General features: G+C 49.9%; 1 protein-coding gene across 6 annotated transcripts in view; it reads right to left on the bottom strand.

Annotated features, from left to right (window-relative positions):
• Window positions 1-5,435: 5,435 nt before the first annotated feature.
• Window positions 5,436-21,033, bottom strand: part of PIGG (phosphatidylinositol glycan anchor biosynthesis class G (EMM blood group)) — a 40,617-nt gene continuing 25,019 nt past the window's right edge. For 5 of the 6 annotated variants that reach the window (XM_067734763.1, XM_067734762.1, XM_067734765.1 and 2 more), the window contains 4 exons: window positions 19,267-19,458; window positions 13,977-14,286; window positions 10,245-10,408; window positions 5,436-6,707 (listed from right to left, as the gene is read on the bottom strand). In XM_067734763.1, coding sequence (XP_067590864.1) covers window positions 6,494-6,707; window positions 10,245-10,408; window positions 13,977-14,286; window positions 19,267-19,458 — 880 coding nt within the window. In that variant the 3' untranslated portion in view covers window positions 5,436-6,493. Of the gene's footprint in view, window positions 6,708-10,244; window positions 10,409-13,976; window positions 14,287-16,301; window positions 16,435-19,266; window positions 19,459-21,033 lie in introns of those variants that run through there. The other variant, XM_067734764.1, reaches the window with a different exon arrangement.

Here is a 21,033-nt window from a genome sequence, read left to right as displayed (position 1 = left end):
GCCAACACACTGAGACACTCTGACATTCCTCTCTGTGCCCTGAAAGCAGGAAATGTCTCCCATGTGAAGGTGCCCTCCCTGCATCTGGACGTAGAAGGACACCCTTATCTCCAGAGACAGGGAATTCAGGGCGAGAAACCTGTCTAAACAAACCTTTACTTCTTTACTACTCAAACCCAAATTTTGCTTACATTCCTTTTTATTTATTTATTTATTTAGCTGTGTTGAGTCTTAGTTGTGGCACACAAACTCTTAGTTGTGGCATGTGGGATCTAGTTCTCTAACCAGGGATCGAACCCGGGCCCCCTGCATTGGGAGCACGGAGTCTTAACCACTGTGCCAGCAGAGAAGTCCCATAAATTCCTTCCTAGTCAAGCACCCAAACCTAAATTTCTTTGTCCTGTCACTTACTCTCAAATTTATTGCTTCTTTGTCTAAAAAGTCTAAAAGCTGCCTGCTTTGGCCACTTCTTAAGTCCTTTCTAAGAGACCTCTGTGCTCATGAATTAAGTTTCTGTCTTTGTCTCCTGTTAATCTGCCCTGTGTCAATGTTATTAGTCCAGCCACAAAAACTCAAGGTGGGTACAAGGGGAAAGTTTTCCCTCCTGGACATCTCCAACACAAAGTTGAGTAGAGGTGGAATGACAGGCCTCCTCTTCTTTTCTCTGAGCTAAGTCATTAAATATGAGGTTTGCCTGGAATTCTGGTAGATAACTTTTTTAACATTAAGGAAGTTTCTTCTCTTTTTAGTTTGCTAAGAGTTTTTTTGGGGGAATGGATTTGCTTTTTTGTGTGTGGGGTTTTTTTTTCCAATATAAATAAGCATTGAATTTATCTATGTATTTTTCCATCGATTATCATGATCATTTGTTTTGTCAACCAAAGAGGAAAAAAATCCACAGAAGCTTGCAACTAAGGAAAGAGTTTATCTGGGGTCTTAAGAATTATAATTCAGGAGGCACAGATTCAGGTAAAACCAAAAGCGTGTTCCAGGGAACAGAAGAGGCAGAGGCTGATAAAGCAAAAGCCATGAGGCTGTGCTCTGACGCAAGAAAGAAGCTATTCGTCCTTACGTGACGGCTGTCATCAGGGTGAGGGTCAGATTAGCATCTGGAGTTTCCGGCAGATGCCTTCATTGGGAGCTTAACTGGTCAAAAGGTCAGATTCCATTCAGGTTGGGACCGTATAAGCTCCCGCAGTGGCCCCCAGCTCCATTTCAGAGCTCTCTTAGCAATACTGACTCCATTTTGATTTTCCTTCCACAGTTTTTTCCTGGATTAATCTGTTACTGTGGTAAATTATACTAATCCAGTGTTCAATTTTAAGTCAAGCTAATACTACGTCTAATTTGAAAGTCAATTGTACTATTGTTTTATCTGTCTATTCATATTTCCACCCCTGTAAGCAACCATTTTCTTTGATAATATGCCTCCATATGTATGGAAAAAATGACTACTGTGCTGGTTATTTCCATTTTAGACGATTACTGATTTCTTTTTTTCAAAATTTTTATTGGAGTATAGTTGATTTACAATGTTGTGTTAGTTTCAGGTGTATGACAAAGTGAATCAGTTATACATATAAATATATTCACTCTTTTTTTTAAGATTCTTTCCCTATATAGGTTATTACAGAGTATTGAGTAGAATTCCCTGTGCTATACAGTTGGTTCTTATTAGTTATCTAGTTTATACATAGTAGTGTGTATATGTCAATCCCAATCTCCCAATTTATCCCTTCCCCCGCTGATTTCTTACTATTGAACATTGGGACTAGTTTTTTATACCCTCCACCTGACCCACAACCTTCTCTCCCCAGTAGAGTTTCTGGATTTTTAGGGGTCAAATCAGTATTCTCCTTTATTAAGATCATAAACATTGTCCACAGGTGAGGTAAATGGGGTTCTGCGACTACATTCTCTTTCTTGTTTTTGTTGAAATTAACAGCTAACTGATGTTTTCCATGAACCTGTGGCCATGTCATCCCCAACTTTTAATTTTTTTCTTTTTAATAAATGTATTTAATTAATTAATTTTTATTTTTGGCTGCGTTGGGTCTTTGTTGCTGCGCGTGGGCTTTCTCTGGTTGCGGCAAATGGGGGCCACTCTTCGTTGTGGTATGCGGGCTTCTCATTGCAGTGGCTTCTCTTGTTGCAGAGCACAGGCTCTAGGCGCCGGGTTTCAGTAGTTGTGGCACGCGGGCTCAGTAGTTGTGGCTCGCGGGCTCTAGAGCGCAGTCTCAGTAGTTGCGGCGCACGGGCTTAGTTGCTCTGTGGCATGTGGGATCTTCCCAAACCAGGGCTCGAACCCGTGTCCCCTGCATTGGCAGGTGGATTCTTAACCACTGTGCCACCAGGGAAGCCCCACCCCCAACTTCTGACAGAAGTGAAAACATTCTCTCCATGTGTTCAAATGTTCCAAGTAATCCAGGATTTCTTTTCATACAGACCTCCTTCTTGAGCTCTCATCCCTCCTGACATGGGCTCTGGGTGGGGGGGGTCTCTGCACAGTTAATATCCAGGGACCTCCCTCTGCTCTGCTCAGGTCCCTGCATGCAGCTCTACACTGTGTCCCAAGATCTTGGTGTGTGGCAAGTGGGGCTGAAATCCCACTGAGCACACTAGCCAGTCACAGATGTTTACAGCAACTTTATTCATAGTTGTCAAAACTTGGAAGAACCCAAGAAGTCCTTCAGTAGGTGAATGGATAAACTGTGGTCCATCCAAACAGTGGAATATTATTCAGCACTAAAAGGAAATGAGCTATCAGGCCACAAAGAGACATGGAGGAAACTTACATGCATGTGACTGAGTGAAAAAGGCCAACCTGGGAAAGTTACAGACTGTATCATTCCAGCCATGGAGACAATAAAAAGAGCAGGGGCTCCAGGGAGGGTGTGGAGCACGAGGGATTCTTAGGGCAGTGAAATTATTTTATATGATGATATACCAGTAGATATATGTCATTATACATTTCTCAGAACCAGTAGATATATAAGACAAAGAGTGAACACTAATGTCAACTATGGACTTTAGCTAATAATAATGTATCAATATTGGCTCATCAATTGTAACAAGTGTACCACACTAACGCACAATGTTAATAATAGAGCAAACTGTGTGTGTGTGCAGAGAGGAGACTGTAACATGAGAACTCTCTGTACTTTCCACTGAATTTTTCCATACAACAAAAACTATTCTAAAAGATAGTCTGTTAGTTTAATATAAAGACAATGGTGAAGATAAAATGGAACACTAAAAAGTATTAAATTAACCCAAAGAAGACAAGAAAGGAGACACAGAAGAATGATAACAATGACCAAAAATGAAACAAAGAGAAAAATGGCAGCTCTAAATCCAATTGTATCAATAATTACATTAAATGTAAATGGACTAAATATTTCAATTACAAGGCAGAGATTGTCAGACTGGATAAAAAATCAGGATGCAAATTTTGAGCTTACAAGAGCCACTTTAAACAGAGTCACAGTAGGCTGAAATTAAAAGGATGGAAAAAGATATATGCAAACAGTAATCATAAGAAAGTTGGAGTGGCAGTATTAATATCAGACAAAATAGAATTTAAGACAAGGAGTATTACTGGAGATAAATAGGGATATTTCATGATGATACAAAGTAGATATATAAGGAAAATATAACAAACAGTGTATATGTGTCTAATAACAGTTTTAAAATATATGAAGAAAATCTAACAGATCTAAGAAACACATAAATCCACAATCATAGGTGTGTTTTTCTTCATTGTTTGAAGTATTTACAATTAAAAAATGACTGACAAAAAATACTATTTTTCCTTAAAAAGGTAGGGTGGGGCAGGCCCTAGGAAGGTAAAGGAGGAGGGGGAAGAGGGCAGCAAAAAGAGAAATAAGAAGGTTCAAGGTCAAGAAAACAGTGCAGGAAAGCACAGCTCCATAAACCGTACCACACACGACTGGGCACTGCCTTGTGTGCAGAAGGAGCTGGTGCAGGCTGCAGACTAGGGCATCTGCTGAGGTGAGGGCAGGGCGGCACAGGCCAGGACCAGGAGCTTGGGTTTTGTTCTAAATGAATGAGATGAGCCCTAGAAGGGTTTTGACCAGGGCACTGTTGCCTGGTTTTTACTTTCAAAGATGACCGTGGCCTGCTCTATTCAGAACCCAGGCGAGAGACGCCTGTGACTGAGGCCAGGTGACGGGGTGCATCGATGGGTGGCATATGCCACTGAGGGGGGTGTGATGGGCACCTGGGGTGGGGGAATGCTGCCATTTCCAACACAGGGCCAGGAGGCGAGGTCTGGAGACTTCTCCTCTCACACCAGGTCGGGGGTGACCCTGAGCGTTCTCACACACTGCCTGCATCCCCAGGTTGCTCCTCCTCTGCATTCCTGCTGTGTGGCTGCTCTGCCCTCCGCTGGCCACTAAGCCCAGAGGGCCACTGACCCTGGACCAGCTCTCTTGCACTTAACTCTTCATCCCACGTCCTTCACCACAGCAGAGCCTCATAGTGTCTGCTCAGACTGTCCACACATTCACTAGCTTTGTGGCCCCAAACAGAATTTTCGGCCTCTACACCTGTTTTTCATCTGTGGTTAGTTCTGGTAATAATAGTCCAGGATGGTGGGAGGGTCACAGGCAAAGGGCCTTGCAGACAGGGCATTGCCTGCTTTCCTCAGCGGCTCCCCCTGGGGCACGTGCCCCTCCAGTACTCTGGTCAGTCCCCCTTTGTCCTGGCTTTGTGGCACTCTTGCAGCAGCAGCTGGCCAGCCCGCTCCATTCCCTCCCTGTTTGCCCATCTCCCTCAGCTCCTTCCTGCCGCGGGGCTGTGCTGACCTAGGTGTAGCTCGTCCTCGCTTTGTTCAGGGCTCTGCTCAAAGTTGCTTCTTCAGAATAGCTGATTGTGAACACCCTCTCTAAAAACAGCATTTTGGCCACTCTTTACACACTTCCCCTCTTTATTATTTTCTTCTCAGCAGGGAACAATGGATCTGAGTTTTATCTGCCTTCTTCCATTAGAATGTCAGCTCCATGAGGGCAGGGTTTTGCCTGTTTTGTTCAGTAAGGTTCCCCAGAGCTCAGGATGTGCTGGCACCCAGGAAGCAAATACTTGTTCAGGGGCTGAAATCAGGCTCTAATTCCTAGTACCTCAGCAAGAACGATCAGAGGTTCATTCTTTCGAATAAACTCTACAGGCTGCCTGTGATGGGCACCAAGCACATTAAGAACAACAGTGGGTCAAACCGCTATGCCTGTGGTCACGGTGCACCTCCCTGCCGTAGCTCAGCACAGGGGCACCAGGTCCCTTAGGACATGCTGGCAGAAGCGGACCGATCCCTCATGGAAAAGATCCATTCAGGGAGCAAGACAGATCAATGGATTTTAATGAAGCAGAGCATGAAAGTTCAGTGATATGGTTGCAGATTCCACAATGCAACTGATCTGTTCTTTTTTAAAATAACTTTTATTTTGAAAAGTTTAAATCTCACAAGTTATAAAAATATTACCGAGAGGCCCACGTACAATTCACCCAGCTTTCCCCAACAACAGTACCTAACATGGCCACAGTCCTTGTCAAACCTGGCAGCGGACATGGGTGCCAGTCTGTTCACTCAGGTGAGACCTGAGTAGGTCTTCACCTGTTTTACACACGCTCATCTCTTCTTTCTCCAACTAACCTTTAAGAAACTACCACAGGTCCAATTTTAGTGCAGTATCAAGAAAGAACATCCATGATGATCAGAAAAGGATATTAAAGTACTCTTCCCTTTTCCAATGACATATCTGTGCGACTGCTGCAACCACACACACACACCACAACAGACAATGCAGAATGCAACCACCTTCAATTAAGTCAGACATTAGATTTACAAAAATGTAAAGCAATGCCACTCTCCTCGCTCAGTGTTTTTGTTTTGGAAAAAATATTTTTCTTTAAAATGTTATATTAACACACAATGGGTTTATAACCTGATTTTCAAATGAATACGTATTTTTGAATGCCTTAGTTTTAATTTTAAATGCCATAAATGCTGACAGACGTAGCCCACATAAACCCAAGCAGCTGGGGACCCCGGTAGTTCCTGAGCTCTGCGAGGGGACCCCGGCAGCAGATGAGCCCTGTCCCACAGAGCCCCCAGGCCCTCCGAGGCTCCCGTGCACTGTGACAAACCTGGAAACTTTTTATTCTTCAGTTTAAACAGATATATTTGGGTAACTTACCCAGAGGAAATTAAAAGTTCAGAAGTTTCTGGAGTGATTGTCAACAGGGGAATACAATTCGTATCCAAACTAAGTATTTCAAAATGACCTTTTTAAACCACTTACTATTTAACCTAAATTCAAGTACGGTAGTCAAAGAAATGGAAACTATTATCAACATTATAGAATTCACACCTTGTTTTTGTAAGAATGATCTTGCATTTAAACAGATTTCTTTCATTATACAAATCCATGAAGTAAACAGTAAAGTTTAAAAAATATATTCTTTTTAATAACTTAGTCTAAGACTTTGTGTTGGTTTGGTCCATGGCTGTGAAGAATACACAGACAGCAGCTGTGATGAGTAGATGCATTCCCTCATAGAGAAGTTTTGGAGAAAACACACTCCATATAAATAAGTGATAACGCAGGGATGTCACAAAAATGATATATGCAGAAACTGGAATAGAACAAATCAGTGCGTAGCAGAAGCAGGCATGACTCAGCGCCGAACCGCTGTTAATAAAAAGGGAAACGTGCGTTAGTACACGCCACTTCTGGCTCATGTGAGGCGTGAACACACACACATAATCGATATTTGTACTTTGACTACAGTAATTCCTGTTCCTGGGACTTAGTCTGGTGGGCACTGTGGCGCCCGAGGAGAGGACAGCTGCAGACGGGCACCTCCAGTCACTTAGGGCCACCACAATCTGCAAAATAGTTTTGAAAAATGCACCCCCAAATTCTACAGTTATTTATTTTAAAATTATACACGTTATAACATATAAACAATGAAAAGAAAATCACACAAGGATGAGATACGTGTGGTGTCCAGGGGGTGTCTGGTCTGGTCTGGGGACGTTGGCTCACTCCTGAAATAAGAACAGTCCCCCTCAAGGCACATGCACGCACTGCCTTTGTTTCCAAGCCATCCCCACACATTACATAAATCTAGCCTGTTCTTCAAGGCACCTTCCGGGGACTGCGACCATTTCGGGATGACAAATTCCACCACCCAGGCACCTTTCACTCCTCGTCAACCCACAGATCCTCGGGGGCCAGGCTTTCCAGATTCCGGTCCTGGCGCCTCTCCTCACACCCCGCACGGAGTCTCCGCGACATGCATCGCTGCTGCTAACCCCTCCTGGCGCAGGGGCTCCGCCACGCGTGCAGGTGTCCTTGCCTGGCCCTAGCTGGCTCCCCACTGGGGCTTCAGTGCCCGTCCTTCCTGCTGGGCTCTCCAGCTGCCCGTCACCCTCAGTAGGCAGCACGCTCTGCTTCCTTCTTGACGCATCACGCAGCCTCGACGCCCACCTGCAGGCCCTCTTCTGGGATGCCGTCCTGACCCCTCACAGCAGTGCTGTGACTGGCTCATTTCGCCGCTGCCCCACCAGACCACGCGCTCCTGGAGTGACTCCTCATGCCCACGCCTTGGGTCCCACTTGGGATCCAGTCCATCCCGCAGGGGATCCCTGGAGAGCTGGGCCCCGAAGCATTGCCTCCTCTCTCCCCAGGGCCTTTCCCCCAACACCCAGCAAAGGGCACCCTAGGGAAAGGCCTAGTGGATGACGGGCCTCAGCGCGGGCTCTGCTGCCCTCTCCTGGGGCATCAGGGCGTCTGTGCTCAGCTGGGAGCCTGCTGACCCCACTCCCCTCTTGACCAGACAGTGAGGGAGGGGAGCTCAGGACACTCACTTCCTTGTGTTTCGATTTCACACACTCGGAAGACACTGACTGAGGTCCCTTCCAGAGCGACAGCCAGTGGGGTGACAGTTCCCGTAACCTGAACAAATGACAATTTGCGACCTAGGGGATGAACGAAGGACCTGCAGCTTGGACCACTCGGCTGTCCCTGCTGCTGAGCTCCAGACCGGAGGCCAGCTCCCAAAGCAGAGGGGCACGGGCCACCCAGTGCCCAAATTTTAAGCCATTAGAAATATGTTTTCTTTTTCTACCACTTTAATCTGGTTATAGTTTTCTTATTTTACTAGAAAAAGTAGAAACAATGAGTGAAACTTGAGTGAAAATGAAGAAAAACCTTTTCTAAAATAAAGGAGAAACATTCCTTAATTAGGGAAAACGTCATATAACACTCTCCAACTGATTAAAATGCTTCAACTCACTTTAAAGAAATGCTTTCATCTGTCTTTTTTCTCCCCAGTACAAGTGCAATAGATGAGAAGCGCCAGGAAAATCAAGCTGTGAATTTAGCACCAGGAAGCTGCTCTTCACAGAAGCCCAGGCTCTCACCGTCTGGCCCTCACCCGCCTGGGTCCCCCTGCCCAGCAGACCTGGGGTCTGCAGACGCGGTACACGCAGAGAGCCGTGCTCCAGGGCAGGCAGCCCTCTGGGGCAGCAGTGAGCGCACCTCACCGGCTCACGGCCCCTTGGTCCCCGACATGCAAAGACACCTGTCGGTCAGTTTGGGCCTCTCGACCCCACCAAACCCACCCCCCGGGGCATCTAGGAATCCGCTAATGAAAGAACCCCCAGCTCGGCAGCGATCCTGCGCTGACGTGGGCTCACGTCCAGCACGAAAGCCTGGAAGGGCGTCCTGGGCTCCCCCACAGCGACCCCCCGTCCGTCCGCTCCCGCCAGAGGCGCTCGGCTCGCGGGAGACCAGATAGGCAGCGGCTGATCAGAGGGGAGTCTGCCCACAGACACCCCAGAGGCCACACGCAGGCACTCCTCGTCCTCAGGAAGCCTGCAGCTGGGGAAAGAGAGCCTCTCGCTGGGGAAGCCAAGGCTCAGCCATGGCACTTTGGAGAGCAGGTGGAGCCCACCGGGAGCCGCGGCCTCAGAGCAGAAGCCCACCCTCCTCAGGGGGAGCCGTCCCTTGCTTTCTTGCTCCAAAATCTGACGCTCACCTTCGCCCCGTCCACCGATGTGGACGTGAGCTTGGTGCAGAGGCAGAGGGTCCCGGAGGCCTGTGTCTCAGGAGCTGGTCTGGGGGTGACACGTGGGACTGAGAAGAACCCGTGAAGGGGGCCGAGGAAGCGGGGGCGGGTTCAGTGTGGGGTCAGACGTCACCGCAGTGAGGCCTGTGCTGTTAACTCGGGCGGGGAGGTGCGGGCCCCGAGGGGGGCGGGGGCAGAAAGCTCGCCCTCCCCTCAGCTGCAAAGTGTCCTCCTGGGGCCTCCCTGACCCGCCTGACCCCCCGGGGTGCGGAGGGGAGCGTGTTAGGAGTTCAGAGGCACTAAGGGAGCCTCACACCCCGCGGCACCTCACATGGGCCTACAACCCATGGCGGCGACACCATCGCCCGATTTACAGACCGGGGAGCCAGGGCCCGTGTGGGAAGCGCAGAATCAGGCAGCCACACACCACCTGGGCTGCACTCTGCCAGGTGGGCCCAGGCACCGAGGTCACTGTGTGGGTAGAAGCTGGAGGCCCCTTCCTCACGAAGCCCCCTTTCTGAGGGGAGCGGGTATAAACAAGGAAGGAAGCACTGCATGCGAGGGGAGGGGAATGCTGTGGAGTAAACAGGCAGGGGAGGGGTGGACGGATGGATGTGCTGGGCAGGACAGAGCAGTGGGCTGCCCCGTCAGTCTGCTGGGAAAGGAGCCTTTGGGGCTGGTGACCGTTGGACTTCATGGGGGCAGGACAGGGCAACACAGAGTCGCACCCTCATGGCCAGCCCCTCAGGACTGTCCAGGCTCCTGTCTCCCTCCAGCAGGGATCCTGGAAGTGAGAAGCAGCATCTCCTGTTCTCTTGTTCCAAAGGGAACCCCCCCTCCCCACCGCCATCCCCTCTGCCATCCCCCCCGCCATCCCCCCCTGCCCCGTGCTCCAACCAGGTCACCAGCAAGCAGAGAAAATGAAAAGAGACCTTCCTTCTTGTCCCTCTGGAGACACACCTTGGTATGAGCTGGAGAAAGCCAGCAGGGGTGTCTGAGCCGCCCCCACACAGACCAGCCCTGCCACGCACTGTGGACTGTTCAAGGTCAAGGAAACGGATGAAAATCGAGACCTTTGAGCCCTTGGGGTTCAGGCACCCTGTCTCTGGAACATGAGTTGATCTGCCATCAGATTAAAGACGAAGGAGCCTCACCTGTTGGCTTCTGAGGTCAGGAAGTTTACCAGGTGGCTGGCCCACAGCACAGGCCCCGTGTATGTCGCAAACGTCGTCAGGAGCATGGCTGGGATCTCCACATAGGCGTCCAGGCCCACGAAGCCTGCTGAGATGTCCACGGTGGCGATGTTGTTGGAGTTTCCCTGGACATGGGGAGAAACAGGCTGAGCCGGCTGGTCTCATACCATGGCCACTAGCAACTGTGAGAGCCGGTCACGGTGACCTGGACACACAGGCGCCCCAGCTGCCCGTTCACTCCTGGTTCCGGGGCTGACCTTAGATGCTGTCCCTCCACCTGCCCGCCTCACACCCAGGCAGGAGGAGCAAGTGGAATGTCTTTTACCTTCGAGAGACTATACAAATGTAAGTCTGATGATGAACTATGGAAAATTCCAAACTTCCCCAGATCTATTTACTTCAGACAGACACACTGACCTCCCTCCTCAGGGACCCAGTCTGGGGGCTGCACGTGGCACGGGGGAGCTGAGGGCGGTGTTGCCACACGGCTCGCTCGAGGGTGGACGCCACTGTTAGGTGGCAGAGGGAGGGCGGGCTGGCTGCCTGGCGTACGGCTCAGGTGTCAGATGCAAGATCTGGGCCAGTAACAGGACAGCTTGCCCCACGCAGGGAGGGTGGGGTTTTGAATCCCAGGGAAGGGTCTCACGAGGTTCAGTCCCTCTCCACTCTCAGTCTTTATTGACGCTGGGGGCCTTTTCTGAGACACTCATGATGTTTACGGGTCTGACGGCACAAATGTCTGTCCCAGCCCAGCGAAGGCCCCTCCCAGGAGCTCCTGACCCGACGGCCTGGGACACAAGTCCGGCTGGGTGAAGCCCACCGCCTTCTCCCTCAGCCGTGTGGCACTCCAGGCAGTCACTGGGTCGTGGTGCAGACCCCACACATCTCAGAGTCGCGCTCTTCCCTCGACAATAACCTCCCTCGTGCAGCTTCCCCTTGACCCCCTGCTCTGCCCACGTCCGCCTGGGCTTTCCCCCAACTGCACGACTCCCTCCCTGGAGAAGGAGGAGACCCTAGAGCTGCGAGAGGAGCAGGGGAGGGAGAACAAGAGTCCCAAACGCCATGCTGAGGGGAGGTGGGCCGAAGATGGAAAAGCGGGTCCCACACCAGGCAGGTCGCTGGAGGTCCCGCTGAAGCCGATTCAGCCGTCAGAGAGGGTCGACCTAAGGCGCGGCCTGCATGCTCTGGGGCTTTCCTTGCGTTAACTCTCTAGATCCTCAACAGTCCTGACACCGTGCAGGTGAGGAACCGAGGCAGGGAGAGACCCAGGGGCCCGCGGAGAGCTGTGGATGCCAGCTGGGCACCACGCTCCTGACCCCATACCACGAGGAGCTGGTGAGCTGAAGGCCGGAAGAAGGAGCGGAGAGCCTGTGATTCTCCTGCCAGGAAACCCGACAGTGAGAAAAGGGAGACGCCCGAGGGAAGGGCTGTGGGAGGGGAGATGAGCATGGCCCCAGGGGCGCTCTGCTCCCAAGGCCGCACAACTGCTGCTCGTCTGGCCTGCTGTGGGGCCCGCCGTGCAAGGGCCGACCTGCGCTGCCCCCGAGGACCTCTAGCACGTCTGACGGCGCCACTGCAGGGACGCCCGTGGTCGCTGGACTCATGCACTCTGGCTGCCCACGGGCAGCGCCTGAGACGCGCCAGCAACACATGCCGTCACGGAAGCTTCGTGCTCACCCCCGAGGGACGAGGCCACATGCCCCCCAGAGGAGCACACCGAACGCCAGAGTCTGCCTCCCCGCTCGGGCGCCACCTGTGCTCAGTCTTCCTGACACTGAGGCCTCAGCGCGGAGCCAGGCTGCCTGAGCAGTAGCCGCCTTCTCCGTCTGGGTTCAGAGGGAGACTGTGGGCACCTGCCTGATCAGGCCAGCAGGGTCTGCTGTGCCCCCAGGACACACCTGCAGCTTGCAGACTGTGTGGGCGCTGCCGGGAGGCGTCCCACGCAGAGCTGTGGGGCTGTGCGCCCCCGGGCAGGGGTGTCCTGTGTTCTTCAGACAGGCCCACGGTTCAGCTGGGCCCTGGGGAGCCTGGAGAAGGCAGAGGGACGAGGCGATCTTCCGATGTGACAGCGTTCCCATTCCCCACCAAGCCACTTGTGCTCAGAGACAGAGTGACCATCATTAACTGACCTCCAGACGGGAGGCAACCCCCAGGAACAGGCCTGCAAGTGACGTCCAGATGAAGAGAGGAAACAGACTGACATGGGCCATCTGGACATTTCTTGAAATGTGCAGTGAAACCTACAGTCCTTCCGAGGCCACACATGAGCTACGCCAACCGGCCGGCAGGACAGCTCTGACGCAGGTGCGACCGGAAGAGGCACTCGGCCGCTCTCCTCCCTCCTCCCTTGGGGCCCACGTTCACGCTGGTCCCTTCGCTGTCTTCCCACTCCCGGCTGGTACTCCGCAATTCTGGAAATGCAAGCTCTGCACTTCCCCACATCCATGACGCCTGTGACCTTCTGAGAGGTATGAACAGCTGTGTCCTCGGTGGTAACACAGCATGAGGCACACACAGGAACAGAACCCGCGGGCCAGTGCTCGGCTGTCAGAGAGGGCGCCTTCCCGCGACGGGCGGCTCAGACGCCAGGGTGGTGCGGTCCACGCCCTGGGTCCGCAAGGACCCCAGCTGTGGCGTCGCTGCGGGGTCCTGGTGACAACGGTAGGCACTGAAAGTGGGGGTCCTTGGGGCGAGGCTACAGCTGGAGTGAAAGGGAGATGGAAGCAAAGTGGGGCTGGAGGATTGGGGAGGCACAGACAGGGGGAGGGTCAGGTCACATCCCTCCAGGACTTACAGATTTCTAGTACTTTACCCCTGCCCACTTCTGGGCTTCAGGGAACAAAAGGAAAAGCCATGCAACTGTGGTGAGGCTGGAAGCAGCCAGAAACCAGGAGACGAGGAAGAGGCCCCAGGCCAAGCTGCCGGGACACGGGGCACCAGGCAAGCTCCAGGGTCTGGACAGAGGAGGGAGGCAATGCAGATCCTCACTGTACAGACGAGAAAACACACTCAGACGTTCAGTCGGTTTGCAAAGTTCCTTGGCCGGACAGCGCGGAGCGAGATGGGGACTCCGGCGATTGCGCTCCACCCTCAGGGGAGATGTGTGCGGTACAGGTCGAGGGCGGGGCCACCTGACCCAGGGCAGCGATGCGGGAAGGCTGGGGTGGAACTCGGTCCCTCCAAGGCCGGGAGCTGGATGCTCTGTTCACCTGTCCAGGTGCTTCCCAAGTACACAGCTGCACACTGAGGTCTACCCTGGAGGCGGCTGGACTTGCCTTTATGGGCCCTTCAACACGGGAGAGGACGTGACAAGCACGGGGCCCAAGAGATTAATAACCAAGTGGGGAGCCCCAGAAATGCCTAGTGCTGACAGCCAAGGGAGCAGGTGAGAATAGTCATCATCCACATCTGATAAAGCCACGGGAACATGATGCGCTGCCCTAACCGCCCGCTGAGAGCAGATCCAGCGCAGCTACTATACACCCCACCAAGGACGTCTGTCTTAAATAACTGAACTCACTTTACGCTATACGTGCAATTTAAGCGTGATTCACCACGCCATACTGACAGTTCTTTCACTAAACATACAGTATAACTTCCTAGCTTATGGTAAAATTTTCTCAAAGAAAAACTAAAAGATAAACGACATAAAAAGTTAATAGTCTTCTACCCACGATAATGATGAAAACCTACCTGAAAATAGAAGAACGCTTGACCGAACCAGTAATGCATCACGGTGACCTCAGCTGCGTCGTGCCTCAGGGGTCGCCAGACGAACTGAGTCATGATGGTCTGGATGACGAGGCTCAGGGCTAAGACGGGAAGATTGTGAGGTCTGAGGAGCAGCGCCGCCAGCAGAACTAACCCGCTGTATATTTCCCAGAGGCCCACGGTCTTGACTGTGAAGTCATCAGCAGTGATCTGAGATTTAAGCAAGCCTTTGGTGCCCGTGAACAGAATGCCAAGGACAAAGACATAAACAAAACGAGCTTCGGTGATGCCCCTAAAGAAAGCAAAAGAAGTCAGATTCATTAGCACCAGCTAGAAAAATTCAAGCACACGTTATCCCATGAAAACCACGTGTCTACTGAGCTGACAGTACAAGCTTCAGGACCCACCCGCCGGGGGAGCTCTGTGGAAGTGAGGGCGTCTGCCTCTGCACATCAGCCTCCCAGGACGCCCCGCCCAGAGGCCGGCAGGCCTGTCCGCTCTGTGCTCACTTCTCTGATGGAGCCGGCTTACAGGAAAACTTGCTCCTGTGGCCCAAGGATCACCTAGGTGTAGGACCAGAGCCATTACTTGTAGCCGAAAGAACTGTCCACCTACTTTGCATAGTTAGTTTGAAAAAACACTGCAGTAGGATAAGGTCCAGCTCTGTCAGGAAATTCCGTAAGTTCATAAATGCTAAGACACAACCGAGCATGTTCACAACCAAGCAGATTTAAGTACGTGCTTGCATGTGTGTACAGACACACACATACAGTGGTGCGGTCCAGACTGCGGGTCTGGAGGAAGGTGGCGCCAGGTTAGTCTGGGCACTGCCACAGACGAGCTCTGCTGTTGGGGCAAGTTAATTACAACTTCTGATGCTCAGCTTCTTATTCATAAAATGAAGAGAAATGGTACCTACACCTCACAAGGCTGTCCTGACAATTAAACAAGAGAACGCACGTAAAGCGTTTGGCACACGGTAAATGTTAAATACTACTGTGGATTAAGTACTTTAGCACAGTCATCATCTGTAAAGGATACAATTTATGGCACTATACATTCCTAAAACATATTTTAGATCAATTTCATAAATCAAACATTTTATACAGTACTAGAAAAGCTGATTATTTAAAGTGACGCTAAGTAAATCAAATTTTAAATGAAATGTTCACCTTAAGAATGTATCTGGGGACATCCTTGGTGGCGCAGTGGTTAAGAATCCGCCTGCTAATGCAGGGGACACGGGTTCAAGCAAGCCCTGGTCCGGGAAGATCCCACATGCAGCAGAGTCACTAAGCCCATGTGCCGCAACTACTGAGCCTGTGCTCTGGAGCCCGAGTGCCACAACTACTGAAGCCCGCACGCCTAGAGCCCGTGCTCCACAACAAGAGAAGCCACTGCAATGAGAAGCCCGCGCACTGCAACAAAGAGTAGCCCCCGCTCGCCTCAACTAGAGAAAGCTGCACACAGCAATGAAGACCCAATGCAGCCGAAATTAAATAAAGTAAATAAATTAAAAAAAAAAGAATGTATCTGTGTTGAAAACTGAATTTTCCTATATCAGATTTTCTTAGGAAAAGGTTTATACATTTTTTAAAAATAAACTTATTTATCTTATTTATTATTTATTTTTGGCTGCGTTGGGTCTTTGTTGCTGCATGCGGGGCTCCCTCTAGTCGCAGTGATCGGGGGCTACTCTTCGTTGCCATGCATGGGCTTCTCACTGTGGTGGCTTCTCTTGTTGCAGAGCATGGGCTCTAGGCGTGCGGGCTTCAGTAGTTGTGGCACGTGGGCTCAGTAGTTGTGGCTCGCGGGCTCTAGAGCACAGGCTCGGTAGTTGTGGCACACGGGCTCAGTTGCTCGGCGGCATGTGGGATCTTCCCGGACCGGGGATCAAACCCGTGTCCCCTGCACTGGCAGCTGGATTCTCAACCACTGCGCCACCGGGGAAGCCCAGTTTCTGCGTTTTTAAAAAATGGTTTTTTTTTTTTAGGATGATCAGTTTAGTTTAAAGAGTGGAGCACTATCTACTGGCAACATGGAGACACGAGAGGCTGATATGAGGCCCGCCATGGGGCTCACCCTGGTGGAGGAGCTGGGGTCAGATGCAACCACGCCAAGGTGTGTGCTAAGCTGAGTGCTGATGACGGACCCACAGGGTCAAAGAGGGGGAAATGAGCAAAGGTCCAAGGAATCAGAGAAGTTTCAAAGAAGAAAGGGGCTGGGTTCTGTATCAAGGAGGACTGACTGTGAACAGGAGGGAGAGCGCCACTGGATGCCTTTAATGGATCCACCTCTTGCCCTCACCAGACAGCTGTGCCTGCACATCCAGAACCACTGAAAATTGGCTTTCTGCTCCAGCCAGGTCTGGGCTTCAGAGTGGAGATGAAAGTCAAGAGTTAAATGTAGAGGATTCTAGAATACTGATGGACAGCAGCACCTGCGGGGATTGAAAGGAGAGAAGCAGCTTTCAGGCAGACCTAGAATTAGGGCAGCTTTAGAACTGGGGCAGATCTGGAACCAAGAGGGGTCTAGAATCAGGACAGATCGGGGTGGAGAATGGAAACATTCTACGGGACGGATGTGAACCAAGCAGTGCAGGTTAATGAAAGGGTGCACTGGCCTATATTTTGGGCACCAACAAGGTACATGCTGTTCTATCCATGAAAGGTAAGGAAGTCATCGAAGTCTTGAAGTGAAATCAGGTGTATCTGAGAGGAAAGAGGAATTTATTCATGTGTTGCACTTTGAGATTTAAACAAACACCCCTGGATTGGACGCCCTCACATGTGACATCCAGCCTTGACATCTGCCCAGAGTCTCAGACTTTGAAGTGAACAGTCTTTAAGATGTCTCCCCACCATGCCCTCCCCACCTGACCTCCCTGCCTCAGGTGAAGGCCTGCCACTCTGCCGTCACCTCAGCCAGGCCCTTGGCATCACCTTGACGTCCCACACCAGTTGAAAGGTCTTGTTTCCAGGTGTGGCCCTTGTGCCCCTCAGCCACCCAAACAACCGGGCCATAGCCCTCAGAATTCACCTTGACACCTTTTTAGAGAGGATAACACTTGCTTTTCTTTCTCTGATTAGGAAAGCAATACCAAACATCCAGAGAAGAGTTAATACCTATCCTTCTCAAACTATTCCAAAAAACTACAGAGGAAGGAATGCTTCCAAACTCATACTATGAGGCCAGCATCACCCTGATACCAAAACCAGACAAAGATATTGCACACAGAAAAATTATAGGCCAATATCACTGATGAACACAGGTAACAAATCCTCAACAAAATATTAGCAAACCGAATTCAGCAAAACATTAAATGGATCACACACCATGCTGAAGCAGGATTTATCCCAAGGATGCAAAGACGGTTCAATAGCCACAAATCAATCAGAGTGATTCACAACATTAACAAACTGAAGAATGAAGACCATATGGTCATCTCAATAGATGCAGAAAAAGCAGTTCACAAAATTCAACACCATTTACGATAAAAAGAAAAAACAACTCTCTAGAAAGTGGGTATAGAGGGAACATACCTCAACATAATAAAGGCCACATACGATAAGACCACAGCTAACATCATACTCCGTGGTGAAAAGATCTAGATCAAGAACAAGACAAGGATGCCCACTCTCGCCACTTTTATTCCAAATAGTATTGGAAGTCCTAGCCACAGCAATCAGATAAGAGAAAGAAATAAAAGACATCCAAATTGGAAAGGAAGAAATAAAACTGTCACTGTTTGCAGATGCCATGATACTATACATAGAAAATCCTAAAGACAATACCAAAAAACTACTAGAGCTCATCAATGAATTCAGTAAAGTTGCAGGGTACAAAATTAATAAACAGAAATCTGTTGCATTTCTATAACTAACAACAAACTATCATAAAGAGAAATTAAGAAAACAATCCCACTGACAACTGCATCAAAAGAATAAAATACCTAGAAATAAATCTAACTAAGGAGGTAAAAGACCTGTATTTGGAAAACTATAAGACACTGATGAAAGAAACTGAAGACAACACAAACTGATGGAAAGATATCCCGTGTTCTTGGATTGGAAGAATTAATACTGTTAAAATGACCATACTATGCAAAGCAATCTACAGATTCAATGTAATCCCTATCAAAATACCAATGGTGTTTTTCACAGAACTAGAACAAAGAATTCTAAAATTTGTAGGGAAACACAAAAGACCCCAAATAGCCAAAACAATCTTGAGAAAGAAGAACAAAGATGGAGGTATCACGTGCCCTAACTTTAAACCATATTACACAGCTACAGTAATCAAAACAGTATGGTAATGCACAAACACACACACACATAGATCAATGGAACAGAAGAGAGAGCCCAGATGAACCTACACTTATATGGGCAATTAATCTACAACAAAAGAGGCAACAATATACAATGGGGGAAAGACAGCCTCTTCAATAAATGGTGTTGGGAAAACTACACAGCTACGTTTAAAAGAATCAAACTGGACAACTCTCTTACATCATGCACAAAAATAAATTCAAAATGGATTAAAGACTTAAATGTAAGACCTGAAACCATAACTCCGAGGCTTACCCACTACTGTTGGCCAACTACCTTGTTTTTTACTCTGTGCAACTGTAAAGTAATGCTTCAGAGAGCATGCCCATATCCCAGTCTCTCGCCTCACCTCTGGTTGTATTTTGAGATAAATTCTAGAAAAGGACACCCAAGTCAGAGGGTTGGACAAAGTCAAGGTTCTTAACACGTTTTACAAACAGCCCTCCAGAACAGGCTCTGCCCACCCCAGCCCACATCACCATTAAAAACAAAAAAGCTGCCACTTTGACATGCAAAAAGTGGTCCTGACGATTCAATCACCATGAGCCCCCGCTCCAGGAACTCACGTAAGTTATGGGAAAGTTTGGTTTTCTGGCATGCTTCACCCCCCAACTCCTAGGCAGCATCCACTCGTTATTATCCTCATTACTAGTTACTTCTTGATGGAGCAAAACTGAATCCTTTAAATTCTTTATTTTTAAAGAACTCCTTACTAAAAAAAATAAATAAATCTTAGTGACCTTACTTCCAGGTTATTCGTCTCTCTCCTTTCAAAAAAAGAGGCTAACAGAATTGGTTCACTGAGGCATTGTCAGTAACCGTTGACAAAATCACAATTCACAAAGACCAAACTCCAATGTTCTCAAGATTGCATGGCATTTTTTAGTACATAAAACATTAGAACAGATCTAAAAACAAGTGCTTGTGTCTGCCAGTACACTTACTTTGAAATGTCTTTGTTGTTTTGCTGCCATGGGAACAGCAGATTTCCAATGGCCACCCTGTAGCAATAGATGCCCAGCAGGCCAAACGCCATGGCCACTTTTGATGCCAGGGAGCACCTCTTCTGAACCAACACAAAAATCATGATGAGGGAAACTGCGGCCAGAACAGACAGTTCAGCCTTATGATCAGAGCTGAAATGAAATGTAAAATGCCAAAAATTACTACCAAGGATAACTAGCGATATTACGGATCTACACCAAGTGGCTTTCTCAGAACTGTAGGAAAAAGAGCTCATTTTCCTGAAAAGCAAAAAAGAAATTTTTTGTTTTTTAAATTCAAACAGAGGTTCTTAAAGTGGAACAAATAAAGGGCCGTTAACCCAATCTCTCATTGCTCATTCACAATTGGTAGCTACCATCAGCTCTGCACTGGCCAGGGCAGCGATATATCCAACACTGCCCGCTGGCTGCCCTGGTGCCCCCTTTCTGGGGCAGCCTCATTTTCCCCGACCACAGGTGAAGAGGTTGTGTGCAAACTGCACATTTACCCGCGTGCGCCCGCTCACGGGAGACGCACACATCCTGGCACTGTCCTCTTGCATTCACTCGTCAGTGCACACAGACTCACGCAGAAGCGTCTGCCCCCTCCCAGGCGGGGAGACCTGGTGAAGAGGCTGGGCACGTGGCTGTCACAGGCCCTCTCTCTGCCCGGCCCTTGCCCACCGCTCCCTGCCACCTCGGCGAGCTGAGCCCTGGGAAAGCAGGGCTCTTTCCCATGCTAGTCACTGCAGCTCACACTCACAAAGCCCACGTGTTCACGAGCCGTTAACCCGAGGCATGTATACGCCACGCGGAAAGACGAACTTGGGAAGATGCAGAGGAAAGGAGGCCAGTGTCAGGGCACGGGTCCCGGGAATGGCAGACGGTGATGGGGGCCACGCTGGGGCCTCTGTTGTTGCTCTGTTAGCTGCATGTTCCATGCAGATCCTGGATTGTTAATTGTCACAAATGGAAAATGGAGCATAGAGACAGTGATTGGGCATCTCTCAAAGGCTCTGCCCTGGAGGAGGAATCACCGAAACTGCAGCCTCTTTACAAACTGACAGGGAGAATCGTGCTGCAGGAGGGGAGCGCCCTTGATGGAAAGGGGTGGGGGTTCAGTGTGCTGGAGGAGGGTCTAGACCCAGGAGTGGGCACAGCTGCACCCTGGAGAGTGGGCCAGGGGTGGTGGCAGCATCCCTACACACCATGTTAGTGCATCTGTGGGTGGAAATCAGCAGATCTTCCCGCAGTGCTGCAGCTTCCCAGGAAAATAAGAAGTGAGGTCGTCGTGCTGCCCCAGCACGCTCTCATCCTCACGTGCTCTGGCTCCGCCTGGTGCTGCCTCAGCTCCCCTCTGCTTTCACACCCCAAGCGCAGACAGGCCAGCGCCCTCTCCTCAGGGTTGCTGTGAAAATGAAATGAGTGGGCACACAGCAGGAACCTGAGAAACGCTGCCTGTGATTACTATGGTTGCCGAAGGTTTGCTAGTACTGCTAACACTTGGTAGAAATTTATCATGAGGGTTATTTGGCCAGAGGAATAAACAAGCTTACGGCCTTTGATGTACAATTCCAGGTATCTTCCAAAAGGACTGTGCCAGTGTGTGGCCCCAGGGCTCCCCGGTGCTCGCCAAGCCTGGGTTTTTGTCCCCTCCCTCATCGCATATAAAACCGCACATTCTTATCTAACTGAAGTTCCCGAATCACGAGCAGGAGTGAGCACTTC

Source organism: Pseudorca crassidens, chromosome 4 (genome assembly GCF_039906515.1).
Source record: "Pseudorca crassidens isolate mPseCra1 chromosome 4, mPseCra1.hap1, whole genome shotgun sequence".
Classification (NCBI taxonomy): Eukaryota; Metazoa; Chordata; class Mammalia; order Artiodactyla; family Delphinidae; genus Pseudorca; species Pseudorca crassidens.
Note: the sequence above shows the minus strand (reverse complement) of the source record. Positions and strands in the feature narration are given on the sequence as shown.